Source organism: Mus caroli, unplaced genomic scaffold (assembly GCF_978045245.1).
Source record: "Mus caroli unplaced genomic scaffold, Mus_caroli_1 scaffold_9, whole genome shotgun sequence".
NCBI classification, from domain to species: Eukaryota; Metazoa; Chordata; class Mammalia; order Rodentia; family Muridae; genus Mus; species Mus caroli.
In genome coordinates this window covers 15,889,434-15,913,721 of record NW_028227264.1, presented here as the reverse complement: position 1 = coordinate 15,913,721, position 24,288 = coordinate 15,889,434, and the positions used below count along the sequence as shown (strand labels likewise).

Sequence of the window (24,288 nt, the reverse complement as noted above, 5' to 3'; positions counted from 1 at the left end):
AGAAAAAAAATAACAGCAACAACAAACAAAATCCTAAGCGTGAAGGCTACAGATTGGCCAGGAGCAAGGCCTACCTCATTTCCAGTTGCAAATCTTCTTTTTTCTTGATTCCTTCAGCATCAGCTGATAACAATATTTGTATTTGTTCATTAAGTTGTTGTGGGAGTCCTTAAGTGGCATACCAAGTCATTTAATGACCTGGCAAATGAAATATTTTAGTAACTGTAGTAACCAACATCCCCCTTGTCTCAAATATCGTTTGATTGAAAGTGGCAAATGCCTGGCCCAAAGGGGAAAAAAAAACTGTATATGGTCAGTGCTTGGGCTGTGTTCCAAGAGGTGAGATAGCCACTGGCTCTGGCCTTCTTGATGCATTTGCTTACTTATACAAGCACCCCTTAAAAGGCCTTGTTAACACTTCTCAGCTATTTTATCTTCAGCAATGTTTGGAGGGTGTGCCCACTCTTATTTCTAAACAGGAACAACACCTACTCTCCTTTTGTTCTATGCTCAGTGCCAAATCAGAACCTAATGTTACACAAATGCTCAACATTTGCCAAAAATGGATTATGGAACAGTCCTTCTTAGAAATAATATAGACATCATGTCAGCTGTTCCCCCCCTCCCCAGATATAAAAATAGCTTCTCTATCTGATTATACAGAATTTATATCTTGTTATAGAGATAGTAATATTGATGATGCTAGATTTCAAATGAAAGTACCAAGCTGTAGTATATCATTAATTGTCTTCCAAAGTGTTAAAAATTGACTCCCCCTTATCCATTATCTTCTTTACTCATGTTTCATGCTTTTCAAATATTGAAAGACCAGAATTTTAGAATAAAAGAGACAAATCTATTGTTCTTTCATGACACTGTAGCAAAATATTGTTGTATTTATGTTGACTTCTATTTTGTTTAAAGATATTTTCAAAGTTCAACACAAATTGCAAAGGAAAAAAAATCTAGCATTAAAATTTTTTCAGATAACTGACAAGCTTGCTTTACCATATGCCATGCTGTTTTGAGTGAGACTAGACCTTGAAAGCCTCGTGTATTTTAATGCTTAGTGCTGGTCGGTGGAACAGTTTGGGAAGGGGTTAAGGGGCGTGGCCTTGATGGAGGAGGTGAATCACTGGGGACTGGGCTTTGAGGTTTCAAAAGCCCACAACATTCCCAGTCTGCTTTCTCTGCCTATAAACTATCAACTGCTACTCAGGTGAGTGCCATTCCTGCCCTGTACTGTGCTCCTCACAATGCTGGTCGGGGAATCACGCTCTGAAACTATAAACCCCTCATAAACCTTAGTCAGAACAGCAGCCATATAGAACATGTAGAACATTTGTAAGTTACAGAAAGAAATGGAAGAAAGAGTTCATTCTTCATACCCTGCATGTGTGTGTGTGTGTCTGTGTGTCTGTGTGTGTGTGTCTGTGTCTGTGTGTCTCTGTGTGTGTGTCTATGTGTCTGTGTGTCTGTGTGTCTGTGTGTGTGTGTTTGTGTGTCTCTGTGTGTGTGTCTGTGTGTCTCTGTGTGTGTGTCTGTGTCTCTGTGTGTGTGTCTGTGTGTCTGCGTGTGTGTCTGAGTGTATGTGTGTGTGTGTAAGTAAGTTCTCTCATACCTTTTTGAACTGAACTAAGGAAAGAAATGTTATAGGGAACATTTTACAAGGAACCAGGTCTGGAGACAACAGGAAACGTTCTCTTTCATGTATGAGAGAATCTGCTGTGGTTACTACATAAGGTTTGATACAGAAAGTATTTATGAAAAGAAAAAGAAAAGAAACCATCTCCGTATGGAAATGTGTATTGTCAGCCTGTACTTAGTAAGTTCTTTCTTAAACAGAAGCTGAATCTGTTTCCAGTGCTAGATACTCTTGGATCTTTATACACATACATATACATATATATATATATATACATATATGGATTTTATAATAAAATTATAGATAATGCAACCTTAAATACTGAGGTAAAATATGAAAATAACTATGTTATTTAGGATTTCTGGCCTAGATTGAATCATCTGAAGTTGCGAATATTCAACCTTTTCTGACTTAGGAGATGAGATAATTTCATATGCTCAACTTAGTAACTGCAATAGGCTTGCTAAATAATCTTGCAAGCCTGTGGAAGAAGATGGATTTCATGTTGATCCAAGCTATGTCCCTAAGGCCTACTAGCTTCTGACAGGTGAATCTAATCTTATATAAAGGAAAAGAATTGACACTGACAAAAAACAGTTTCAATAAAATATAAATGTGGATAGAAATAAAATGGAAATGTTTTAACTGTACTCCAGAGAATGTAAATTAAGGAACCAATTTAGTTGCACTTGGCTCTGTGGAACTGACTCAGGCAAAACTTCACCAGGGGAAATGCATCAGTGTTGGTATAAACTGCTCAAATCATCTGCATTTATTTATTTTTTTTAATTAGGTATTTTCCTCAATTACATTTCCAATGCTATCCAAAAAGTCCCCAATACACCCCCCCCCATTCCCCCACCCCTTGGCCCTGGCATTCCCCTGTACTGGGGCATATAAAGTTGGCAAGTCCAATGGGCCTCTCTTTCCAGTGATGGCCGACTAGGCCACCTTTTGATACAAATGCAGCTAGAGTCAAGAGCTCTGGGGTACTGGTTAGTTCATAATAATGTTCCACCTATGGGGTTGCAGTTCCCTTTAGCTCCTTGGGTACTTTCTCTAGCTTCTCCATTGGGAGCCCTGTGATACATCCAATAGCTGACTGTGAGCATCCACTTCTGTGTTTGCTAGGCCCCGGCATTGTCTCACAAGAGACAGCTATATCTGGGTCCTTTCAGCAAAATCTTGCTAGTGTATGCAATGGTGTCAGCGTTTGGAAGCTGATTATGGGATGGATCCCTGGATATGGCAGTCTTTAGATGGTCCATCCTTTCTTCACAGCTCCAAACTTTATCTCTGTAACTCTTTCCATGGGTGTTTTGTTCCCAATTCCAAGAAGGGGCACAGTGTCCACACTTTGGTCTTCGTTCTTCTTGAGTTTCATGCGTTTAACAAATTGTATCTTATATCTTGGGTATCCTAAGTTTTTGGGCTAATATCCACTTATCAGTGAGTACATATTGTGTGAGTTCCTTTGTGAATATGTTACCTCACTCAGGATGATGCCCTCCAGATCCATCCATTTGCCTAGGAATTTCATAAATTCATTCCTTTTAATAGCTGAGTAGTACTCCATTGTGTAAATGTACCACATTTTCTGTATCCATTTCTCTGTTGAGGGGCATCTGAGTTCTTTCCAGCTTCTGGCTATTATAAATAAGGCTGCTATGAACATAGTGGAGCATGTGTCCTTTTTACCGGTTGGGACATCTTCTGGATATATGCCCAGGAGAGGTATTGCTGGATCCTCCGGTAGTACTATGTCCAATTTTCTGAGGAACCGCCAGACTGATTTCCAGAGTGGTTGTACAAGCTTGCAATCCCACCAACAATGGAGGAGTGTTCCTCTTTCTCCACATCCTCGCCAGCATCTGCTGTCACCTGAATTTTTGATCTTAGCCATTCTGACTCGTGTGAGGTGGAATCTCAGGGTTGTTTTGATTTGCATTTCCCTGATGATTAAGGATGTTGAACATTTTTTCAGGTGCTTCTCTGCCATTCGGTATTCCTCAGGTGAGAATTCTTTGTTCAGTTCTGAGCCCCATTTTTAATGGGGTTATTTGATTTTCTGGAGTCCACCTTCTTGATTTCTGTATATATATTGGATATTAGTCCCCTATCTGATTTAGGATAGGTAAAGATCCTTTCCCAATCTGTTGGTGGTCTTTTTGTCTTATTGACGATGTCTTTTGCTTGCAGAAGCTTTGCAACTTTATGAGGTCCCATTTATCGATTCTCGATCTTACAGCACAAGCCTTTGCTGTTCTATTCAGGAATTTTTCCCCTGTACCCATATCTTCGAGGCTTTTCCCTACTTTCTCCTCTATAAGTTTCAGTGTCTCTGGTTTTATGTGGAGTTCCTTAATCCACTTAGATTTGACCTTGGTACAAGGAGATAGGAATGGATCTATTCGCATTCGTCTACATGATAACCGCCAGTTGTGCCAGCACCATTTGTTGAAAATGCTGTCTTTTTTCCACTGGATGGTTTTTGCTCCCTTGTCAAAGATCAAGTGACCATAGGTATGTGGGTTGATCTCAGGGTCTTCAATTCGGTTCCATTGGTTTACTTGTCTGTCGTTATACCAGTACCATGCAGTTTTTATCACAATTGCTCTGTAGTACAGCTTTAGGTCAGGCATGGTGATTCCACCAGAGGTTCTTTTATCCTTGAGAAGAGTTTTTGCTATCCTAGGTTTTTTGTTGTTCCAGATGAATTTGCAGATTGCCCTTTCTAATTCGTTGAAGAATTGAGTTGGAATTTGATGGGGATTGCATTGAATCTGTAGATTGCTTTTGGTAAGATAGCCATTTTTACAATGTTGATCCTGCCAATCCATGAGCATGGGAGGTCTTTCCATCTTCTGAGATCTTCTTTAATTTCTTTCTTCAGGGACTTGAAGTTCTTGTCATACAGATCTTTCACTTCCTTAGTTAGAGTCATGCCAAGGTATTTTATATTGTTTGTGACTATTGAGAAGGGGGTTGTTTCCCTAATTTCCTTCTCTCCTGTTTATCCTTTGTGTACAGAAAGGCCATTGACTTGCTTGAGTTAATTTTATATCCAGTTACTTCACCGAAGCTATTTATCAGGCTTAGGAGTTCTCTGGTGGAATTTTTAGGGTCACTTATGTATACTATCATATCATCTGCAAAAAGTGATATTTTGACTTCTTCTTTTCCGATTTGTATCCCCTTGATCTCCTTTTGTTGTCTAATTGCTCTGGCTAGGACTTCAAGTACAATGTTGAATAGGTAGGGAGAGAGTGGGCAGCCTTGTCTAGTCCCTGATTTTAGTGGGATTCCTTCCAGCTTCTCACCATTTACTTTGATGTTGGCTACTGGTTTGCTGTATATTGCTTTTATCATGGTTAGGTATCGGCCTTGAATTCCTGATCTTTCCAAGACTTTTATCATGAATGGGTGTTGGATTTTATAAAATGCTTTTTCAGCATCTAACGAGATGATCATGTGGTTTTTGTCTTTGAGTTTGTTTATATAATGGATTACATTGATGGATTTTCATATATTGAACCATCCTTGCATCCCTGGGATGAAACCTACTTGGTCAGGATGGATGATTGTTTTGATGTGTTCTTGAATTCGGTTAGCGAGAACTTTATTGAGGATTTTTGCATCAATATTCATAAGGGAAATTGGTCTGAAGTTCTCTATTTTTGTTGGGTCTTTATGTGGTTTAGGTATCAGAGTAATTGTGGCTTCATAGAATGAGTTGGGTAGAGTACCTTCTGATGCTATTTTGTGGAATAGTTTGTGAAGAACTGGGATTCGATCTTCTTTGAAGGTTTGATAGAACTGTGCACTAAACCAATCTGGTCCTGGGCTTTTCTTGGTTGGGAGACTATTAATGACTGCTTCTATTTCTTTAGGGGATATGGGACGGTTTAGATCATTAACCTGATCTTGATTTAACTTTGGTACCTGGTATCTGTCTAGAAACTTGTCCATTTCATCCAGGTTCTCCAGTTTTGTTGAGTATAGCCTTTTGTAGAAGGATCTGATGGTTTTTTGGATTTCTTCAGGGTCTGTTGTTATGTCTCCCTTTTCATTTCTGATTTTGTTAATTAGAATACTTTCCCTATGCCCTCTAGTGAGTCAGGCTAAGGGTTTATCTATCTTGTTGATTTTCTCAAAGAAACAGCTCTTCGATTGGTTGATTCTTTTGAATTGTTCTTCTTGTTTCAACTTGGTTGATTTCACCCCTGAGTTTGATTATTTCTTGCCGTCTACTCCTCTTGGGTGAATTTGCTTCCTTTCGTTCTAGAGCTTTTAGGTGTGTTGTCAAGCTGCTAATGTGTGCTCTCTCTAGTTTCTTTTTGGAGGCACTCAGAGCTATGAGTTTTCCTCTTATAAATGCTTTCATTGCGTCCCATAAGTTTGGGTATGTTGTGGCTTCATTTTCATTAAACTCCAGAAAGTCCTTAATTTCTTTCTTTATTCCTTCCTTTACCAAGGTGTCATTGAGAAGAGTGTTGTTTAGTTTCCACGTGTGTGTTGGCTTTCTATTATTTATTTTGTTATTGAAGATCAGTCTTAGTCCATGGTGATCTGATAGGATGCATGGGACAATTTCAATATTTTTGTATTTGTTGAGGATTGTTTTGTGACCAGTTATGTGGTCAATTTCGGAGAAGGTACCGTGAGGTGCTGAGAAGAAGGTATATCCTTTTGTTTTAGGATAAAATGTTCTGTAGATATCTGTCAAATCCATTTGTTTCATAACCTCTGTTAGTTTCACTGTGTCCCTGTTTCGTTTCTGCTTCCATGATCTGTCTATTGGTGAAAGTGGTGTGTTGAAGTCTCCCACTATTATTGTATGAGGTGCAATGTGTGCTTTGAGCTTTACTAAAGTATCTTTAATGAATGAGGCTGCCCTTGTATTTGGAACATAGATATTCAGAATTGATAGTTCCTCTTGGAGGATTTTACCTTTGATGAGAATGAAGTGCCCTTCCTTGTCTTTTTTGATGACTTTGGGTTGGAAGTCAATCTTATCAGATATTATAATGGCTACTCCAGCTTGTTTCTTCCTACCATTTGCTTGGAAATTTGTTTTCCAGCCTTTCATTCTGAGGTAGTGTCTATCTTTTTCTCTGAGATGAGTTTCCTGTAAGCAGCAAAATGTTGGGTCCTGTTTCTATAGCCAGCCTGTTAGTCTATGTCTTTTTATTGGGGAGTTGAGTCCATTGATATTAAGAGATATTAGGGAGAAGTAATTGTTGCTTCCTTTTATTTTTGTTGTTAGAGTTGGTGTTCTGTTCTTGTGGCTGTCTTCTTTTAGGTTTGTTGAGGGATTACCTTCTTGCTTTTTCTAGGGCATGGTTTCCGTCCTTGTATTGGTTTTTTTCTGTTATTATCCTTTGAAGGGCTGGGTTCGTGGAAAGATAATGTGTGAATTTGGTTTTGTCGTGGAATACTTTGGTTTCTCCATCTATGGTAATTGAGAGTTTGGCTGGGTATAGTAGCCTGGGCTGGAAATTGTGTTCTCTTAGTTTCTGTATAACATCTGTCCAGGCCCTTCTGGCTTTCATAGTCTCTGGTGAGAAATCTGGTGTAATTCTGATAGGCTTGCCTTTATATGTTACTTGACCTTTTTCCCTTAATGCTTTTAGTATTCTATCTTTATTTAGTGCATTTGTTGTTCTGATTATTATGTGTTGGAAGGAATTTCTTTTCTGGTCCAGTCTTTTGGAGTTCTGTAAGCTTCTTGTATGTTTATGGGCATCTCTTTCTTTAGGTATGGGAAGTTTTCTTCTATAATTTTGTTGAATATATTTGCTGGTCCTTTGAGTTGAAAATCTTCATTCTCATCTACTCCTATTATCTGTAGGTTTGGTCTTCTCATTTTGTCCTGGATTTCCTGGATGTTTTGAGTTAGGATCTTTTTGGATTTTGGATTTTCTTTGATTGTTGTGCCGATGTTCTCTATGGAGTCTTCTGCACCTGAGATTCTCTCTTTCATCTCTTGTATTCTGTTGCTGATGTTCGCATCTATGGTTCCAGATTTCTTTCCTAGGGTTTCTATCTCCAGCATTGCCTCAATTTGGGTTTTCTTCATTGTCTCTACTTCCCTTTTTAGGTCTTGGATGGTTTTATTCAATTCCATCACCTGTTTGATCTCGTTTTCCTGCAATTCTTTAAGGGATTTTTGTGCTTCCTCTTTAATGTCTTCTGTTTAGCAGTGTTCTCCTGTATTTCTTTAAGTGTGTTATTAAAGTCCTTCTTGATGTCCTCTACCATCATCATGAGATATGCTTTTAGATCCGGGTCTAGCTTCTCCGGTGTGTTGGGGTGCCTTGGACTGGGCGAGGTGGGAGTGCTGGGTTCTGATGATGGTGAGTGGTCTTGGTTTCTGTTATTAAGATTATTACGTTTACCTTTCGCCATCTGGTAATCTCTGGGGTTAGTTGTTATCGTTGCCACTGTTTAAAGATTGGAACAGATGCTGTGTTCCACTCACCAGAAGTCTTAAGATCCTGTGGCTGGTGTCGTGGTTAGCTGGCGGGTGTCAGCTGACCCTGCGCCCTACCTACCCCTGTGCTGGTCAGACCGGAAGAGGCTTGTGGCCCTACTCAGGCCAGTTTTCTGCTTCCCTAACTAATGCAGTCTCAGGTCCCGCACGATTGGACTGGAGCAGAAGCTGTGTTCCACTCACCAGAAGTCTCAAGATCCTGTGGCGGGTGTCGTGGGTAGCTGGCAGGTGTCAGCCAACCCTGCGCCCTAGCTACCCCGTTGCTGGTCCTCATCTGCATTTATAAGCATGAAGACAGCATCCTGGGTCTCATAACAGGAGGCTGAAAAACCTAATTCTGGGAATGGTGGTGGCTAGGTCTTAAACTTAGTAGGAGCATCCGAGGAATGGTTTGTTTTATACTTACAAACAGTTGTAACTTCTCAGAATGTGAGCACACTGTTTCATGAACTCAGAGATGAAGAGGCCTGACCTTGGCTATGCCTCTCTCCATTTCCTGCATGGTGGTCATTTGCATTGTTGTTTGGGAATTTCAGACATGAGTATATTCTATTATGATCAAATCTACCCCAACTCCTTTTCCTTTTAATTCCTTCCCTATTTCCACTTTTCTCTCCCAACCTCTCTGCTCTTATAGCCTTTCTACCTTCCATTCCTTGATGATCCCTGAGCCCCATTTACAACCGAACACTCTGCAACCTCTTGGTCTTTGTACATGGTGCAGTCAGGAGTATTTGTATAATCACCATCTATTGAGAAAAGATGCTTCTCTGATGAGGGCTGAGAGAGGCATAAGAACTTAGGTGGTAGTTTAATATTGTGTTTGCTTAGCTTCAGAAAAACAGGATGTTCTCTGCTCTGGCCATGGGTCCTTGGCCCAGTTACCTTCATTTTTATTTTTCACAGTTAAATTTCATCTTAGTTTGATTTTATTTTTGTTCTGTTTGTTTGTTTGTTTTCTTGATGTGACAGAATACTTTTGAGGGGCCATTTATTTAAAAATACTTGTTTGGTTTTACCATTCTGGAAGTTCAGAATCATGGATCTGGCATTTTCTTGGCCTCTGGTAATAATGTTGTGCTACTTCCATCTTGGGAGAACATGACAAGAACAAACAAGTCATCTGCTTCCAAGAAAGCAAATCTTAGACCAGAGAGAGAGAGAGAGAGAGAGAGAGAGAGAGAGAGAGAGAGAAGAGAGAAGAGAGAGAGAGAGAATTAGTCTCCTCAGAATGGCTCTGTCCCAGTGACTGAATACTTCCTACCCAGCCTCACCTCACAACATTGCTGCCCTGGGTACCAAACTCCAGCATGAGTTTTGGTGGCAACAAGCCATGTTCAAAGCATAGTACATCTGTACTTTCAATTTGTACAGTTTGAATTTGTAATCCAGTAAAATGTGAATTTTCATTTTGTATTAATTTTTATGTGTTGTAATCAAGGTAATTATGAAGTAGTATAGCACAGCATATTGTATATAAAGGCTACCAATTTCAACAGAAGACATTGTAAGATCATATGGTGACTTAACATATGGCTCATATCAGAGTCCTAGCATTGTGGAGTATAAGCATACAGTATAAATGTAAAGTGGCCTGTTGATGCTCTCCACCCAGAGCATCCAAGAAGAATCACTTCAAACCTTTGAAAATATGTGGTCTCACTAGAACATCTTATTTCTTCTCATGTTAGCAGGTAATTATTAGCAAGTTGTCATTCTCTCCCATTCTTTTTAAATTTGCCTTTGTCCTCTGTTGCCTTCCAGCCTGATTAAACTGGTCTGTGATCTGTGACAGAGCAGTTAAGGAGACAGGGTCAGTCTCCTTGACATGACCAGACACCGGGTCAGAGGATAATGTCTTTGATGTAAGGATAGCATACTGCTAATTATCTTTCAAGGAATAATAGTATGTCAGGACAGGAAACTGGTGCCTGCTGCCTTCAGCTAATTAGGCAAGGATAAATTTGTATGTGCCGGTGCATAAAAAGTAGCCAATAAATATAAATGAATGTTGGTTTTCCTATGCTTTTTTTTTTCCCCAGTGAGGCAGCATCTAGAAAGATCAAAAGATAATTTATCTATGTTCTGAAAGTTCACGGGGACTGAGTGTGTGCCATGTTGCATCTTCATTATAATCTCATCCTCAGCCCCAATTCACAGGACTGTCACACACTCTCATTAAGCTCACTTTACAAAAGAAAGGTGGGGGAGGGGAGTTAATGATACCATAGGGCAGGGGAGGAAATCAGATGTGCCCCCTGAGTTCTGTTGATTCCTGCGTGCATTCCATTCCAGCTGAAGAAGGATCTGAGATAGAGACTACGGAATAACTGTAGAATAAGAAGGCCTGGAGGGCCTTTGATGTAAGGACAATCGCCATACCCCTGAATCTGTGTCCAGCTATTGGTGTAGACTCTTGTCAGAGGCTATCTAGCAGAATCCTAAACCCAGCCAAGCTAGCGAAGTAGTCCTTGACTCAGCACAGACCCTGGGGTTTCTACTGTACTGGGCAAAGGTCTTCACTTTCAGTGCATCAACTTAGGATGCCTGTGGAACTGGTAGGAGAGCAGAGCCCATGCATCCCAAGAAGGAAAATAATACACTCCTTGTTGTGGTTTGAATGAGATGTTCCCCCATATTCTCAGGTATTTGAATATTTGCTTCCCAGTCACTGGTGCTGCTCATGGGACCTTAGTAGGTATGGCCTTGTTGGTGGGGGTGGGTCATTAAAGGTGGTTTTAAGATCTAAAACTCTCCTGCCATCCCTAGGTCACTTGGCTTCCTGTTTGTGGTCCCTCAGATTTCAGATTTCAGCTTCCAGCTCTAGTTGCCATGGCAACCCACAGCCATTGTCACTCCCCCAAGTGGTTGTGATGTACTCTTATTCCTATGGAACTTTTAGCCCCAAGTAAACCCTTCCTTCTATAAGTTGCTTTGGTCATGGTATTTTATCGCAACAATCAGGAAGTAACTAATACAGTTTGTCTGGAACAAAGTGTTTTGCCAGATTCACTTAGTTACTTGTTTATTTTTAAATAATGTGTATATATATCTGTGGTGTGTGTATGTGTGTGTTTACATACATGTAGGCACGTGTGTAGGCACTTGGGAGCAGATGTATATGGAGGCCCCAAGTTGATGTTAAAGGTCTTCTTTAGTTGTTTTCCAATTTATTTCCTGAAGCAGGGTCTCTTGTTAATTCAGAGCTTGCCAAACTCCGTGCCCAAGTGAATTTTGACTGTCACCTGACACAGCCTGGATAGCCCTGAGAAGGGAGTCTCTATTTGCGAATGCTCAGATCAGATTGACCTTGGACATGTCTTGAGGATTATCTTGTTAATTTATGTAGGAAGCCCATCTTAAAGATTGTATTGCTGTGATAAAATGCTAAGAACATAAGCAACTTGGAGAGGAAAGGGCTTATTTCACTTACATGCCCATATCACAATCCATCATTAAAAGAAGTCAGGTATGAGCTCAAAGCAGGAACTGATACTGAGGCCATGGAGGGATGCTGCTTTACTTGGTTTCTCCTCATGGCTTACTCAGCTGGCTTTCTTATAGTTCCAAGGACACCATCCCAGAGGTAACACGTCCCATAGTGAGCTGGGTCCACATCACTCAAGAAAATGCACCACAGATATTAGGGTTAGGGTTAGAGTTAAGGTTAGGGTAAAATCAGCCAGTACAAGGCCTTAGCACACTGTGAGTAGTATCATGCCCTGGGTCAGAAGTTCTAGGGTATTCAAAACAAGTTGGCTAAAGGGCTAGAGAGATGGCTGAGAGTTTAAGCACATTTGATGCTCTTGTAGAGGACCTAGGAGTCCATTCCCAGCACCCACATCAGACAACTCATAACTCAAGTTACAACACCCTCTTTTGGCCTCTGCAAACATCTGCACACATATGGTACAAAAACATACACTCAGGCACACACTTATATACACATAAAAATCAATCTTTGGAGGGAAGAAGAGGAGTGGAAAGCACATAAACACTAGTTTCCACCATGGTTTCTGCATCAAATTTTTGCTTGAACTCCTGCCTTGATTTACTATAATCTGCGCTGAGATAAACCTTGTCTCCCCTCAAGCTGCTTGCAGTTAGAGTGCTTTGCCACAGAAGTAGAATGAACGTAGAACACTTGCTTACTTTAGCTAGTCAGTTTTTCCTTGGATCGTCTGTCTCTGTATTCTAAATGCATCATGGGTGGCTGCCATAGCAACCCAGCTTTTACATGGTCTCTGAACTCTGGCTTCATGCTTGTGTGGCAAATGCATTCTCCACTCAGCCATGTATCTGTCTCCACAGCCCCAAAGTAATGTTTTGAATTGGCCTGTTTTTATTGTGCATGGTGCTAGATTTCACAAGGACATTTTATTTGTGTTTAATGTACTTTGAACATACAATTCCCCTCTGTTCTCCCCTTTTGTCCTGGATCTTTTCGTATCCATGACTAAAAAAGGTCAAGAAACAGCTGTTATAGGTTTGCTCCACACTTCTAATATAAAAGACTGTTCGGAAGAATTTGTTTTAGGATGTCAAATTTAGATTTGAATTATCTCCAATACACATGAATTGAGTGGACTTGGGCAGGCTGCAAGACTCCCCAGAACCTAAGCTTTCTCTAATGTGACCTGAGGATAAATAGGCTTATTTTAAAGTTGTAGTTATAAATAAAACTAAATATGGAAACAATCCACAGTAAGAACAATTCTCTTCTTCTAGTTCATGCTGAATATAAATTAACAAAGGCACCTGCTTTGTCCTGTACTTTGTCAGCTTGTGCCCAGATCTGTATATGGTGCCTGGCACATTATAGGCACCAAATGTTAGTTCAGTGGGTGGACAGGATAGCTTGGTTTAGTGCCCAGTTACATCTTTGCCTCCAGTGATATTTCTGCAAAGCACCTATTTTCTAATAGAGATTTTGGCCCTGTCTTTGGTTTTGTTAATACTCTTCTAAGGCAAATTAGCTCTATGTCCTGTGAAAATCCTTTGGAAACATGAGAAGGCTAAATCTGCTTAGCCTGTGTTCCCAGGCATAATTTGTGTCAGGGCTTGGCAGACCAGTATGTTGGTCAGGTCTGGCCCCTTAGCTGGCTTTGTTAAATACAGGTTTATTGGAACATGACCATACTTATTGATTTACTTATTGTCTATGATTGCTTTTATATCTGGCAGAGTTGAGCATTTCTAGTGGAGACTATGTGAAATGCATAGCTCATATTAACCTGTCTGTATATTGAAAAATTCTGCCAGTCTCTGCTCTATGGTCCATGCACACCTCACTTCAACTCTATAGGATCGGTTTTTATTCTATTTTATTTTAGACAGTCTCACTTACTACAAAATTTGACCTGGCCTGGTATTCGCCATGTAGACCAGGTTGGCCTCAAGCTTGTGACAATATTCTTGCCTCGGCCTCTTAAGTTCTGGGATTACACGTATAGACCATTGTTCCCATCGTGTCTGAATGATTCTATAGCCCCAGCCCTTCACAGTAACTGATACCTTTCAAGGCAACACAAACTTACTTGAAACAATCTCCCGCTAACCAGGCCTGCCTTCATCACAGCATGAAGAACAAACTAGAAAAGGGCTTCAGGGTCATGATACAGCCTGACATTCCTGGAACTTGACAGCAACCTAGTTCAAATTAGTCATAGGGTAGAGAAAGGGTTGTCGGGGCTACTTATGTAGATAGAGGGGTGGTAGTGATTTTTCAGTTGTGTATGAAGGGTATTGCTTCCCAAAGGATATTTACAAAGGAATGCCTACTATTTCTGGATTTGGCATTCATGCTTACCTTGATCTATAATATGCAATGCATGTGCAATATCAGCCTGGAACTACCTCATAGATTTCTCCTGTTCCAGGCTATTCAGCTGCGAGGGGTGTGGATTTACTGGGTGACTTCTTGGTGCGGTACCTCGCTGTCAGATCTGACTCCAGATTGGAGATGAAGGTTCTTTCAAAGTATCTTCACCCTGGTGGAGATTGTTTGATTGTTTCAGGGCAAAATCCAGGGTTGCTTCTGCTGCTCCTCCATCAGCGTCTGACTCTGATCCCTCCCTCTGTTTCACTCTTCTCATTACTTCTCCAAGCTGATGAACTGAGTGTAATGAAACAAAAGAAGCTTTTGCTTCTTTTGGAAGCCTCATCTCTCTCTCTGTAACCGCAACAGTGCCTCTGCCTTGTCACTGAGCAGGACAGACAATGCTACTAATAACAAAGTTACAACCACCCATCTGGAAGTACCATATTTGGGCAATTCATCTGTCTGCCAAAGGATGTGCCTACTGTAAATTGGCAGCACTGTTCATTGATCATCATGTAAAAATGGCCATTGGGTCATTGGGTTGGCAAGGAGAGAGGTGAAAAGGATTAGGCACCAGGTGTTCTTCCTGCTGTCCTGTTGTCAGCTGCAATCAGGCAGGTGTCCAAAACTCTCAGTCAGTGGGGAGTTGGTGGATGATTGTACAGGAAGACTGCAGAGCTGTGGGGTAGACCAGAAGGAATCAAGGCTATAGGTAACTTTCCATTTCATTGTATTCTATAGCAGTGACCCTTATTCCTCCACAAATGTAACTCTAAACTAACCCTGTGACATGCTCTCTTCTAGCTCCTGCTGAAAATGCAGATTGTTTTTGTTGTTTTTAAGCTATAGGCAATCTAAGTAGTGCTCCATCTTTCATGTGTATTTGTGTCTTTCATTGACCAAAGCTGTTGATGTGTAGTTATATTTCTGCCATGAGAATATGTATTTTCTGGACTTGATAGAGACTAAAGACTGTTATGAATGACTTTTAAATTCTTTGACTTGGGGAGAAACTGGCAAATTAAGAGAATTTTAACTTATATGGATAAATAATATAAGTCACGATGCAGTGACTTCCTAGGTAGGAAAACGGTTTGGAGTAGGTCATGTATGTAAAGCTGCTCCCTAGAGAGGCTCATGCTTGGTGTATGAGCAATGCATTCATCTGGGGAAGGGGAAAGTGTGTTTATAGACCTCTCTATATGCCACTGAGCATACTATTGATGAAGTAATTGTATCTGTTCTTCCTACAGCCCCATTAAGAGGGCAAGCTCCAGATATATTGTCATTTCTGCACAACTTTGTTGATCTTTAAGCCATGTGTAATTTCATGATGGGTTCTAGTTTTTTGTGTGATGGCAGTAGGCGTTGGCGTGGTGGTGGTGGGTTTGGGGTGGTGGTGGGATTGGGGTGGTGGTGATGGGGCTTGGGGCTGGGGGGCTTGGGGGTGGTTATACATAGTTTACAGTGCATGACTGCTGGGTTTGCTGAGCTCACATGTTATACTTGCTTCTGTGTCTGCCAGGGAGAAATGCTTGCTGCCTCTCCAGTTGGCTTTGGAATCAAAAAATGTGAAGCTGGCCCAACATGCTTTGGCAGGAATGCAGGTATGACTTTGACTGGATGCAGTCATGTGGTAGAAGTTGACAGACCACTTTGGCATTGAAAGAGCAAGTCATTACCATGTAATTGCCTTCTGTCGAAAACTTAGATTGAATTCAGATAATAGCCACAGAGGGGGCAAGATCTTGTAGCCTCTAGAATTTCTCTGGACACAGCATCACTTGGTCAGTGTAGTCAAGCACTGGTGCAGAGGCCTTCAACTAAGCCCACGTAGGGATGAACTTTTCTCTTAGAGTCCAGCAGTTTTGAAAGTTAGGAGTCCCAGGAAAAAGAGACCTCTAGAGGTTCCTATCAGTTTGGATCTTATCTGCATTCCACATCTAAGATTTGTGCAATCAGGATTAATAGTAAATTGAGACGATTTTATGATTTTTTCTATCAATTTCTCTTATTAAATTTTCATACAATTATGTATTATACATTGAGCAGACTCCCCCATATCCCCTGGCCTCCCACCTCCCATGAGCCTCTTTGTTTCCCTTCTACTTTCATGCCATGGGTCCGTATATGATGTTTTTTATCTATATGACACTTGCTAACCACAAATGAGAGAAGATATGCTTGTTTTTCTGAGACTGGCTGAATATGATGATCTTCATTGTATCCATTTTCTTGCACATGGCATGGCATTACAATTGGAGTATATTCCCCATGCTGATTAATGAGGTTTCAGAAAGATATTTCATGCAAGTATATCATATACTTTGATTGTATTCACCCCACTCTCTACTCCCTCCTCCCCCACTCCAGCCTCTCTATTTCCCTGTCCTGAGTCTTTTTCTGTTCTTCCTCTATACATCTTCCTTCTACTGACATATATATGTGTATATATAGGCATATATAAACCTGACATACATACATATATATATGTGTGTATATATATATATATATATATATATATATATATATATAATTTTATGTATCTCTGTAAAATACAGGCTCCAGAAAAAAAAATCATCTCTTTTTTATCATATTTGTCTTTCTGAATCTGTCTTATTTTGCTTTTTTTATTCTATAATTATATTGGTGAACAGATTAATATATTTTGTTTCTAGAACAAAACAGGATAAAACCCTAATCTTAAAAGTCAAACTACTTGAGAATTTGTGTTTTAAACCAAACAGAATGGCTGTAATCCCAAATCCAAAAGGGTGATAGCTGTATAAACACATTGATTTTCTAAGGCATTTGGTCTCTAAAACACAGTGAAGTTCAAGCCTACAGTGGTATTTATTTGTCCTTGTGGGCAATTTTCCCAGTTTTTGGGTCAGAGAGACCCGGCTGCCTTCCAAGAGTGGAGCCATGTTCGAGAGTCAGAGATTAGCTCCTATTCGCCTCAGTAGATTGGAAGTAGATAAACTGTATTTTAACACCCAAAAGCATAGGAAGTTTTAAAGCATTTCCATTAATGTTCTTCAATGGCTTTGGTTGCTAGAATTAGGCTATCTGTAGAGATAAATGGGGGCTTGCTTAGACCTGTTGCATTTTTCCATTTTCTCTAGTATCATTTATGTTCCCCACTTTTTTCTTTTCCAACTTTGCAGCAAAGTTGAAGTTCCATGTTTTCAGGGACTTGTTTATTCACATTAGTGATTAATGGCCTAGTCTTCCTTTTATGAGTATGTCCCTTGGTCCTTCTGGCCTGGTAACTTCTAAGCCTTTCTTGCTGTAAGACAGTTTCTATATAAACTTCCAACTCTGGGCTGCTCTGGGAGATACTATAGGGCTTTGAACAGGTTCTTGCAGCACCTAAGTTTCCATGGAAAAAAAAAAAACAAATTAGGCCAAGAATAAAGAAGTATAAAATGCAATACTGAGTCTCCGTGGGAAGAATTACCTATTGCACCAGTTCAGAATTGGGGAGAACAACTTGTAACCCTTGTGAGTGAGAATTGGGGGTTTCAGGGTGAGGCAGCCTAGACTGTACCCTGATTGCCTGCTAAGTTCTGACTTGTGAATGTGACTCAAGCTGCGTCTCACTCTCTAGTGTCAGACCATTCCAAAAGCATTCTGCTCGTTCCCGGGACACGTTCTTTACGTCCTTTAGATGCTCTATCTGTGTAGCTCCTGAGAAATGTGAGAATGTGGCGTTGTCTGCTCATAAGCATAGAAATTATAGAAAAATAAGCATTGTCCTGAGTGGCAAAAGGCTAATCCACAAGTACCCCGATGTCCTCATGCAAGTCCCCCTGATGTTCCCATGAAAGCAAATGCCTTCATTTTCTTAATACTGAATATATATTAATGGTTTTTTAATTCAAAAATAATTTCTGGAAACACATATCTGAAAAAAATGAACGTATGCTCTCAAGACCTTCTCCTTTTATGTAACAAAACTTACATTCAGCAAGGGTCTGCCCATGAATGACTCTCTTGTGGGGTGGTATTCCTCTTTCTTAGCACATCCAGTCTTTATTCCCACTACCTGGATAACCCAGATGGCCAGCACATAACATTTTACTGGCTGAAATAGAGTGACTTACCTACTATTTGAAAGATACTTTTTCCAAAACCCATTTTCTGAAGTTTTAGGCATGTTTCCTTTTAATGGTACATAGCACGAGTTCTTGCCAGATGACCTCCAGCTAGATACTCCACAGTGAGAAAAAAGAGCATCAGACATAATAAGATACAAGAGGAAAAGCCTGCAATCACTGCCTTGTGTTGCTTTTCAGAAGCTCCTGTCAGAAGAGAGATTTGTCTCCATGGAGACAGACTCCGATGAGAAGCAGCTGCTCAATCAGATCCTGAATGCAGTGAAAGTGACACCGTCACTCAATGAGGACCTGCAGGTGGAAGTGATGAAGGTTAGTTTGACATGGGAACGATTGTGCATCCCTGGGAAAGGAGCACATTGTGACCCCCGCTGGCACTTACCACCTCAAAACTGCCTTTTGACTGTGACCGCACAGTTTGTTATAGTCATCTGTCTTATCTGAAAAGATGTTTATTATCCTGGCTGTAGTCTTCCAAAATAACCTTGATTGTTTAAGAGTAACAAGGTAAAGTTTCAACAAGTAAGGCCTCCGCCCTGATCTGGCATATCAAGTGTTTGTAGTTTCCATGTGGGATCAACCTGCTCATTCTGGGCATTGTGCCTACCTGTGTACACTACACCAGAGCAAAGACCTAAGCATGTTTTACATAGACTGAGATTTCTCATGTCTCGCTTGGCAAGAGGAAGGCCACCCTTCAGAAGCACATCAGAATTATGGTTTATTTTACAAATTATATTAGCCAGACGTGAGGAGGTAGCTCATTAGAGAAAGTTCAGATCCCTAACACCCACATGAAGAAAAGGACAGTAGCATTCATTTATAACTCAAACACAAGTGGTAGGAAAGAGACAGGTGAATCCCATGGGCTTCCTGGACAGTCAGTCCTAGCCTACATGATGAGTTTCTGGTGAACTCATCATGAGAGAACCTGTTCCCAAAATAAGGTGGAAGGAAATAGAGGCTAGCTTCTGACCTCTTCATGCATCTGTATGGCAGAGTACATGCATGCCCCTGCCTCCCACCCATGTGCAGATGTGCACAACACACACACACACATACACACACACACATACACCCCACATACACACCATTGCTTGCATTCACACATATACACATTATAACATTCATATCTCCTTCTATCTACTACCACTTCACTTTAGAGATGGTGTGGTGGTTTGAATATGCTTGGCCCATGGAGTGGCACTATTAGGAGGTGTGGCCTTGTTGGAGGAAGTGTGTCATTGTGGGGGTGGGCAATAAGATCCTCCCTATAACTGCCTGGAAGCCAGTCACCTCCTGTTTGCTTTTGGAACAAGATATAGAACTGTCCTGGATGCCACCATGCTTCCTGCCATGATGATAATGGACTGAACCTCTGAACCTAAGCCAACCCCAATTAAATGTGGTACCAATATGAGTTGCCTTGGTCAAGGTGTCTCTCTTCATAGCAATGAAACCCTAACTAAGACAGATGGTATCTCTCTCTCCTTTTCATTCTTAACTCTGAGAAATTACCAAAATCATGAATCCCTCATAATGGTTGACATGTGTCATGATCTGTAACTAAATGTTGGGTAGGAAAAGGTGGATTTTGACCAAGAACAACACTGCCCACAGCAGCACAGCATAAACTAACAAGATGGCTTTTAGTACAGTCTGCTCTTTTCCTGCCTAAAGGAACATTTGTAGAGTAATATTTGAGAGCAGTTAGCGTCGAGTAGCAGTTGTTTTTCTCCTAAGCATGCACTATAAGGATTTGTCTTAGACAAAGAATTTCAGTTTTTAGATTTCAGTTTCTTCATTAGAAGAGACTGACTGCAATACTGCCCTGGCTTGACCGAACTATGTTGGTGGGTAGTTTAGGTACTGATGAAAATCTCAGACTCTCAGGTACACTTGCCTGGCTTGACCTTCATTCTTCTTATTCACAGCAGAACATCCTGAGACAGAGCTCTTTACTGTTCTTTGTCTTGACTCTCTGCTCTTCAATTTTGTTTCATTATCTGTCTGTTTGTTTCTGGGCTACAGTTTCTCTGTGTTGCATTGTCTGTCCTTAAACTTGCTCTGTAGAACAAGCTGGCCTTGAACTCAGGGACTTTCTCTTCTTTCATACTAGTACCAACCCAATAAAATTATTCTAAGGGTGCAGCAAGATGTTTATAAAAATTTGACGTGCTACCTGCGAAAAACTCTTTAAACAGTTTGTATTCCTGATGCCACTGCTTCCTGTCTCACCTCTGTGGCAGGTCTGGGAACAGGTACTTTTCTTTAGTCTCCCAAGTGAGTCTTAGAAAGCGCAGACATTGAGAGCCTGATGGCTGATTTTTATGGTTTCGTTTCTGTTTAACTTTTTTCCTTCTGTCCATGCCAGCTTTGCCTTACCCTTTGATATACTTTGGCAGCTCTGTGCTATCTACTCAGATAAACCAGGTCCTAACCACCCCTACATCTGTTTTACTTCTCCATTCCTTCTGTGTCATTTGTGTGTGTACATATATTTCTGTGAATGTGAATACATGTGGAAGCCAGAGACTGACATCAGATGTCTTCCTTGTTTTCCACCTTGAGTTTTGCGACACAGTCTCTCACTGCACTTGGAGCTTGCCAGTTTGGCTGGATTTTCAGGTCAGTGACTTCCAGGGAACTTGAACTCTTGGAACTTGAACTGAGATCACAGATGCAATGCCCATACCAGGCTTTTTAACATGGATGCTGGGGACATGAATTTAGTTTATCATACTTTCATGGCAAGTACTTTACCTACTGAGCAGTCTTTCCAGCCCACCTCTGTACCACTCTTGAAGTAGAAACAAGGCTACAAGCCCCATCTTGTGTTTGGGACTTTCAAGTGTAGTCTGAGGTTCTCCTGCCTCTGAGATATCATATGAAATTAGAAAAATATTTTTATCTCCTCTGGGTGAGCACAGGTTTCAAAATAATTTTGTATTAATTTTCAGAAATCTATCCTCTTTAATCTTATAATGACCCAATCAAACAACTTGTAAATAAGTCCTGGCTTTGATAATATTGCTACTGCTTCAAAATGCATTCATTCACCCATTCTCCCAAAAATTACACTGAGAAGAAAATAGAAAGAAGTAATTGGGCTCTAGGAGAAAAGACTAGATCCCATTACATTGGATGAATGTGTTGATTTAATTTTTGTTTTTCTATGTAACTCATTTTCCTAAGAAACTATTTAAACAAGATATTTGTATGAATGCTTTATACATACAGATTTGGTTTATTTTGAGGCAGGATCCCACTCTAGCCTTGGCTGACACGGAGCTCAGTATGTAGCCCAGGCTTGCCTCAAACCCAGGTGACTCTCTTCCCGATTCACCCTTCCGAGTGCTAGGATTGCACCATGCCTGCTCAAGCCAGAAAAAGCCTGTAAAATGAAACACAATAAACATACTCAAATGTTTGTCTAGACGTACTACTCAGGAGAGATACCTTTTACTATGTTCATAGTACATTTCTACAAAACATCTCACTGATACCCACGGAACATGGGTTCCCTTCTGAGTTCTGAGTCTCATTAATAAAAGAATTTAGCAGTGGACTCAGAAAGAAGCCCTAGTATAATTTCATTAAACTTTAAAATGAAAACAAGGCAAGTGAGCCGTGATCTCAGCAGCTCTTGGCAGGAGGGAGGTGTAGGGGGAGAGGCAGGTAGAAGGCCATACCTTTTAGAGTTAGGGTCCACGAAAGTCAGCATGTTCGGAGAAAGAGTTGGAAAGCGAAGAGTCGCAGGTAAAGCAGACTTGGGTTTTTGGCCAGTACCCAAAAGAAAATGAGATAAAAAGAAGGAAAAGGAAAAGCTACACTTTTTTGAGTTAGAGCTCTGAAAAGTAGCCAGGCTCAGCAGTGTTGCAAGATGGCCCTGTGAGCAGCTGCACTGTGGCTGGGGCTTCTGCGGAGGATAAGGACAGTATCTCATTAAGGGCATAATTATTCCTGCTCTCTCTTTAGCACTTCTTCCAGTGAATCAGATTTCCTCTGGGCAGCCTCTTGGGCAGGTGAGTGACAGGCAGTCAGATTGATTCTTAAGGGAGAAATAGTAACTGGAGGAAAACAGGATGTCATGTCTGTACCCAGGGCCAGAGGTAGAACGTAGATTCCACTCTCTTGTTCAGGAACAAGTACCTTTCACTTAATGGGTCTTGAGAAATTCCTTATAGCTCCACTAATTTATATGGCATTTTAAATTCTACAGAAGGGGCAGTTATGGTATTTACTTTTCTCATTTAAATGGGACAGCCGGTGGGGGTGGTAGGGATTCAATGGCCTATGGGCCCACTAACTTCCTGTGATTTTTTTTTTTAGTTTCTATCATGGATTTTATTTACATACTTGCTGTTAGTATTTATAACCACGAAAAACTGAATCAGATCATACTCGTAAGAATGTGTAGTCAGAATATTTAATTCCCAGAAAGAAGAGTAGCAGTTGGAGATTTTCAAAAGAGCAATCAGAAATTAGCTGATAATGAAAATCAAGATTGCAAGGATAGTAGCTCATCTCATTTAGAAAGATTATAGACTTTCAGTCAAAGGTTAAAACAAATCAATGACATGTGGTTCTAATGAATTGAATAGGAATATTAAATCACTTAGTATGGGAGCTGCTCCACACAGTTTTACTGTTTAACAGGAGGTAGAGAGAAAGCAATTTTGATTTATTGAAATGGCCATGGAATCCAACTAAACATTTGATAACTTGAATAAATAAAGTACCAAGGCTATAGAGAATCAGAAAAGAAGGTTTCCCTAAAGCTAGATTACATATGGAATGGATTTATAGATGGCAGGAGACTGTGTAACATTTAGGCTAAATGCATGTTTGCTTTGGTAACATTTTCCCTTGCTATTTGCCATTTCTGTAAATGCCAAACAGATTTTAAAGGAGCCATGAACATAACTAATGCGATCTCTGACTTGAGTAGTTAGGACTTCCCTTCTCTGTAATGAATAACCTTTAGTGAGCTTATTAACTGATCTAGCTGGCTTAACCTCCAAAGACTGGAAAGAATTATGGCTGGCAAAGAGAAAGACGTGAACATCCTATCTAGGGAGTGCAGGCTTTGGTGATAAGAAACGATAGGACACAAGACCCTCAAAAGCCATTTGAGAGTTCTATTATTGAATGTATGACTTTATGTACATCTGTAGATAATAAAGATGAATGCTGGTAGATAATTATAATTTTTTAAAGGAGAAATGACAGGGGCTGCTTATTTAAAATGTATTACATATCAGATACTTGGCAAGTACTTTATATTCATACCAAGGTCAAACAGCTAGTAAGATAACAGAGTCAGTATTGAACTGTAATTCAGTCTGAGGGGAAATCTATTCTTTTTGTTGTTGTTGTTTTGGGTTTTGTTTTGTTTTGTTTTTCAAGACAGGGTTTCTCTGTATAGCTCTGGCTGTCCTGGAACTCACTCTGTAGACCAGGCTGGCCTTGAACTCAGAAATCCACCTGCCTCTGCCTCCCAAGTGCTGGGATTAAAGGCGTGCGCCACCATGTTCCCTTGTCTGCTAAGTCTCCCCTGACAGATCTGCAGGTGGGAGACATTACTGTCCCCATTGTGTAGATGGTTGAAGAGAAACTTTAAAATACACCAATTACAATGGGGGAAAGCTAGGAGTTGCTGAGACTTATGTTGTCAGTATCCCCCTAGAGTAATAATCTGTCCTTGCTCACTCTATGAAATTCAAATTGGATTTTGTAATCTAGTTAATCAAGCTCTAATAATACCACAGAAAGGAGTCATGGACAACCTCTGACAAAAGCACAGTAAAATGTCGTGCAGTTTTTTTTAATTTTTAATATTTTTATTACATATTTTCCTCAATTACATTCCCAATGCTATCCCAAAAGTCCCCCATACCGTCCCCCACTTCCCTACCCACCCATTCCCATTCTTTTGGCAATGGCATTCCCCTATATTGGGGCATATAAAGTTTGCAAGTCCAATGGGCCTCTCTTTCCAGTGATGACCGACTAGGCCATCTTTCGATACATATGCAGCTAGAGTGTCGTGCAGTTTTTATAAGCATTGGGTTTTTCCAATGGCATGGAGCCATTGAAGAAAAAGCAACTAATGCCATTGGATGTGTGTTTGAAGAAGGGAAGAGAATAGCATCTACCATCAAGTGTTTTTATATGGCAAATGCCTGCCTGACTCAACCAGCTCAGTTAG

General features: G+C 40.5%; 1 protein-coding gene across 1 annotated transcript in view; it reads left to right on the top strand.

Annotated features, from left to right (window-relative positions):
* The window catches only part of Arfgef3 (ARFGEF family member 3), a 164,881-nt gene that overhangs the window by 32,750 nt on the left and 107,843 nt on the right, over nt 1–24,288 (top strand). The window contains exons 3-4 of the mRNA XM_021173858.3: nt 15,485–15,566; nt 18,258–18,389. Coding sequence (XP_021029517.1) covers nt 15,485–15,566; nt 18,258–18,389 — 214 coding nt within the window. The remainder of the gene's footprint in view (nt 1–15,484; nt 15,567–18,257; nt 18,390–24,288) is intronic.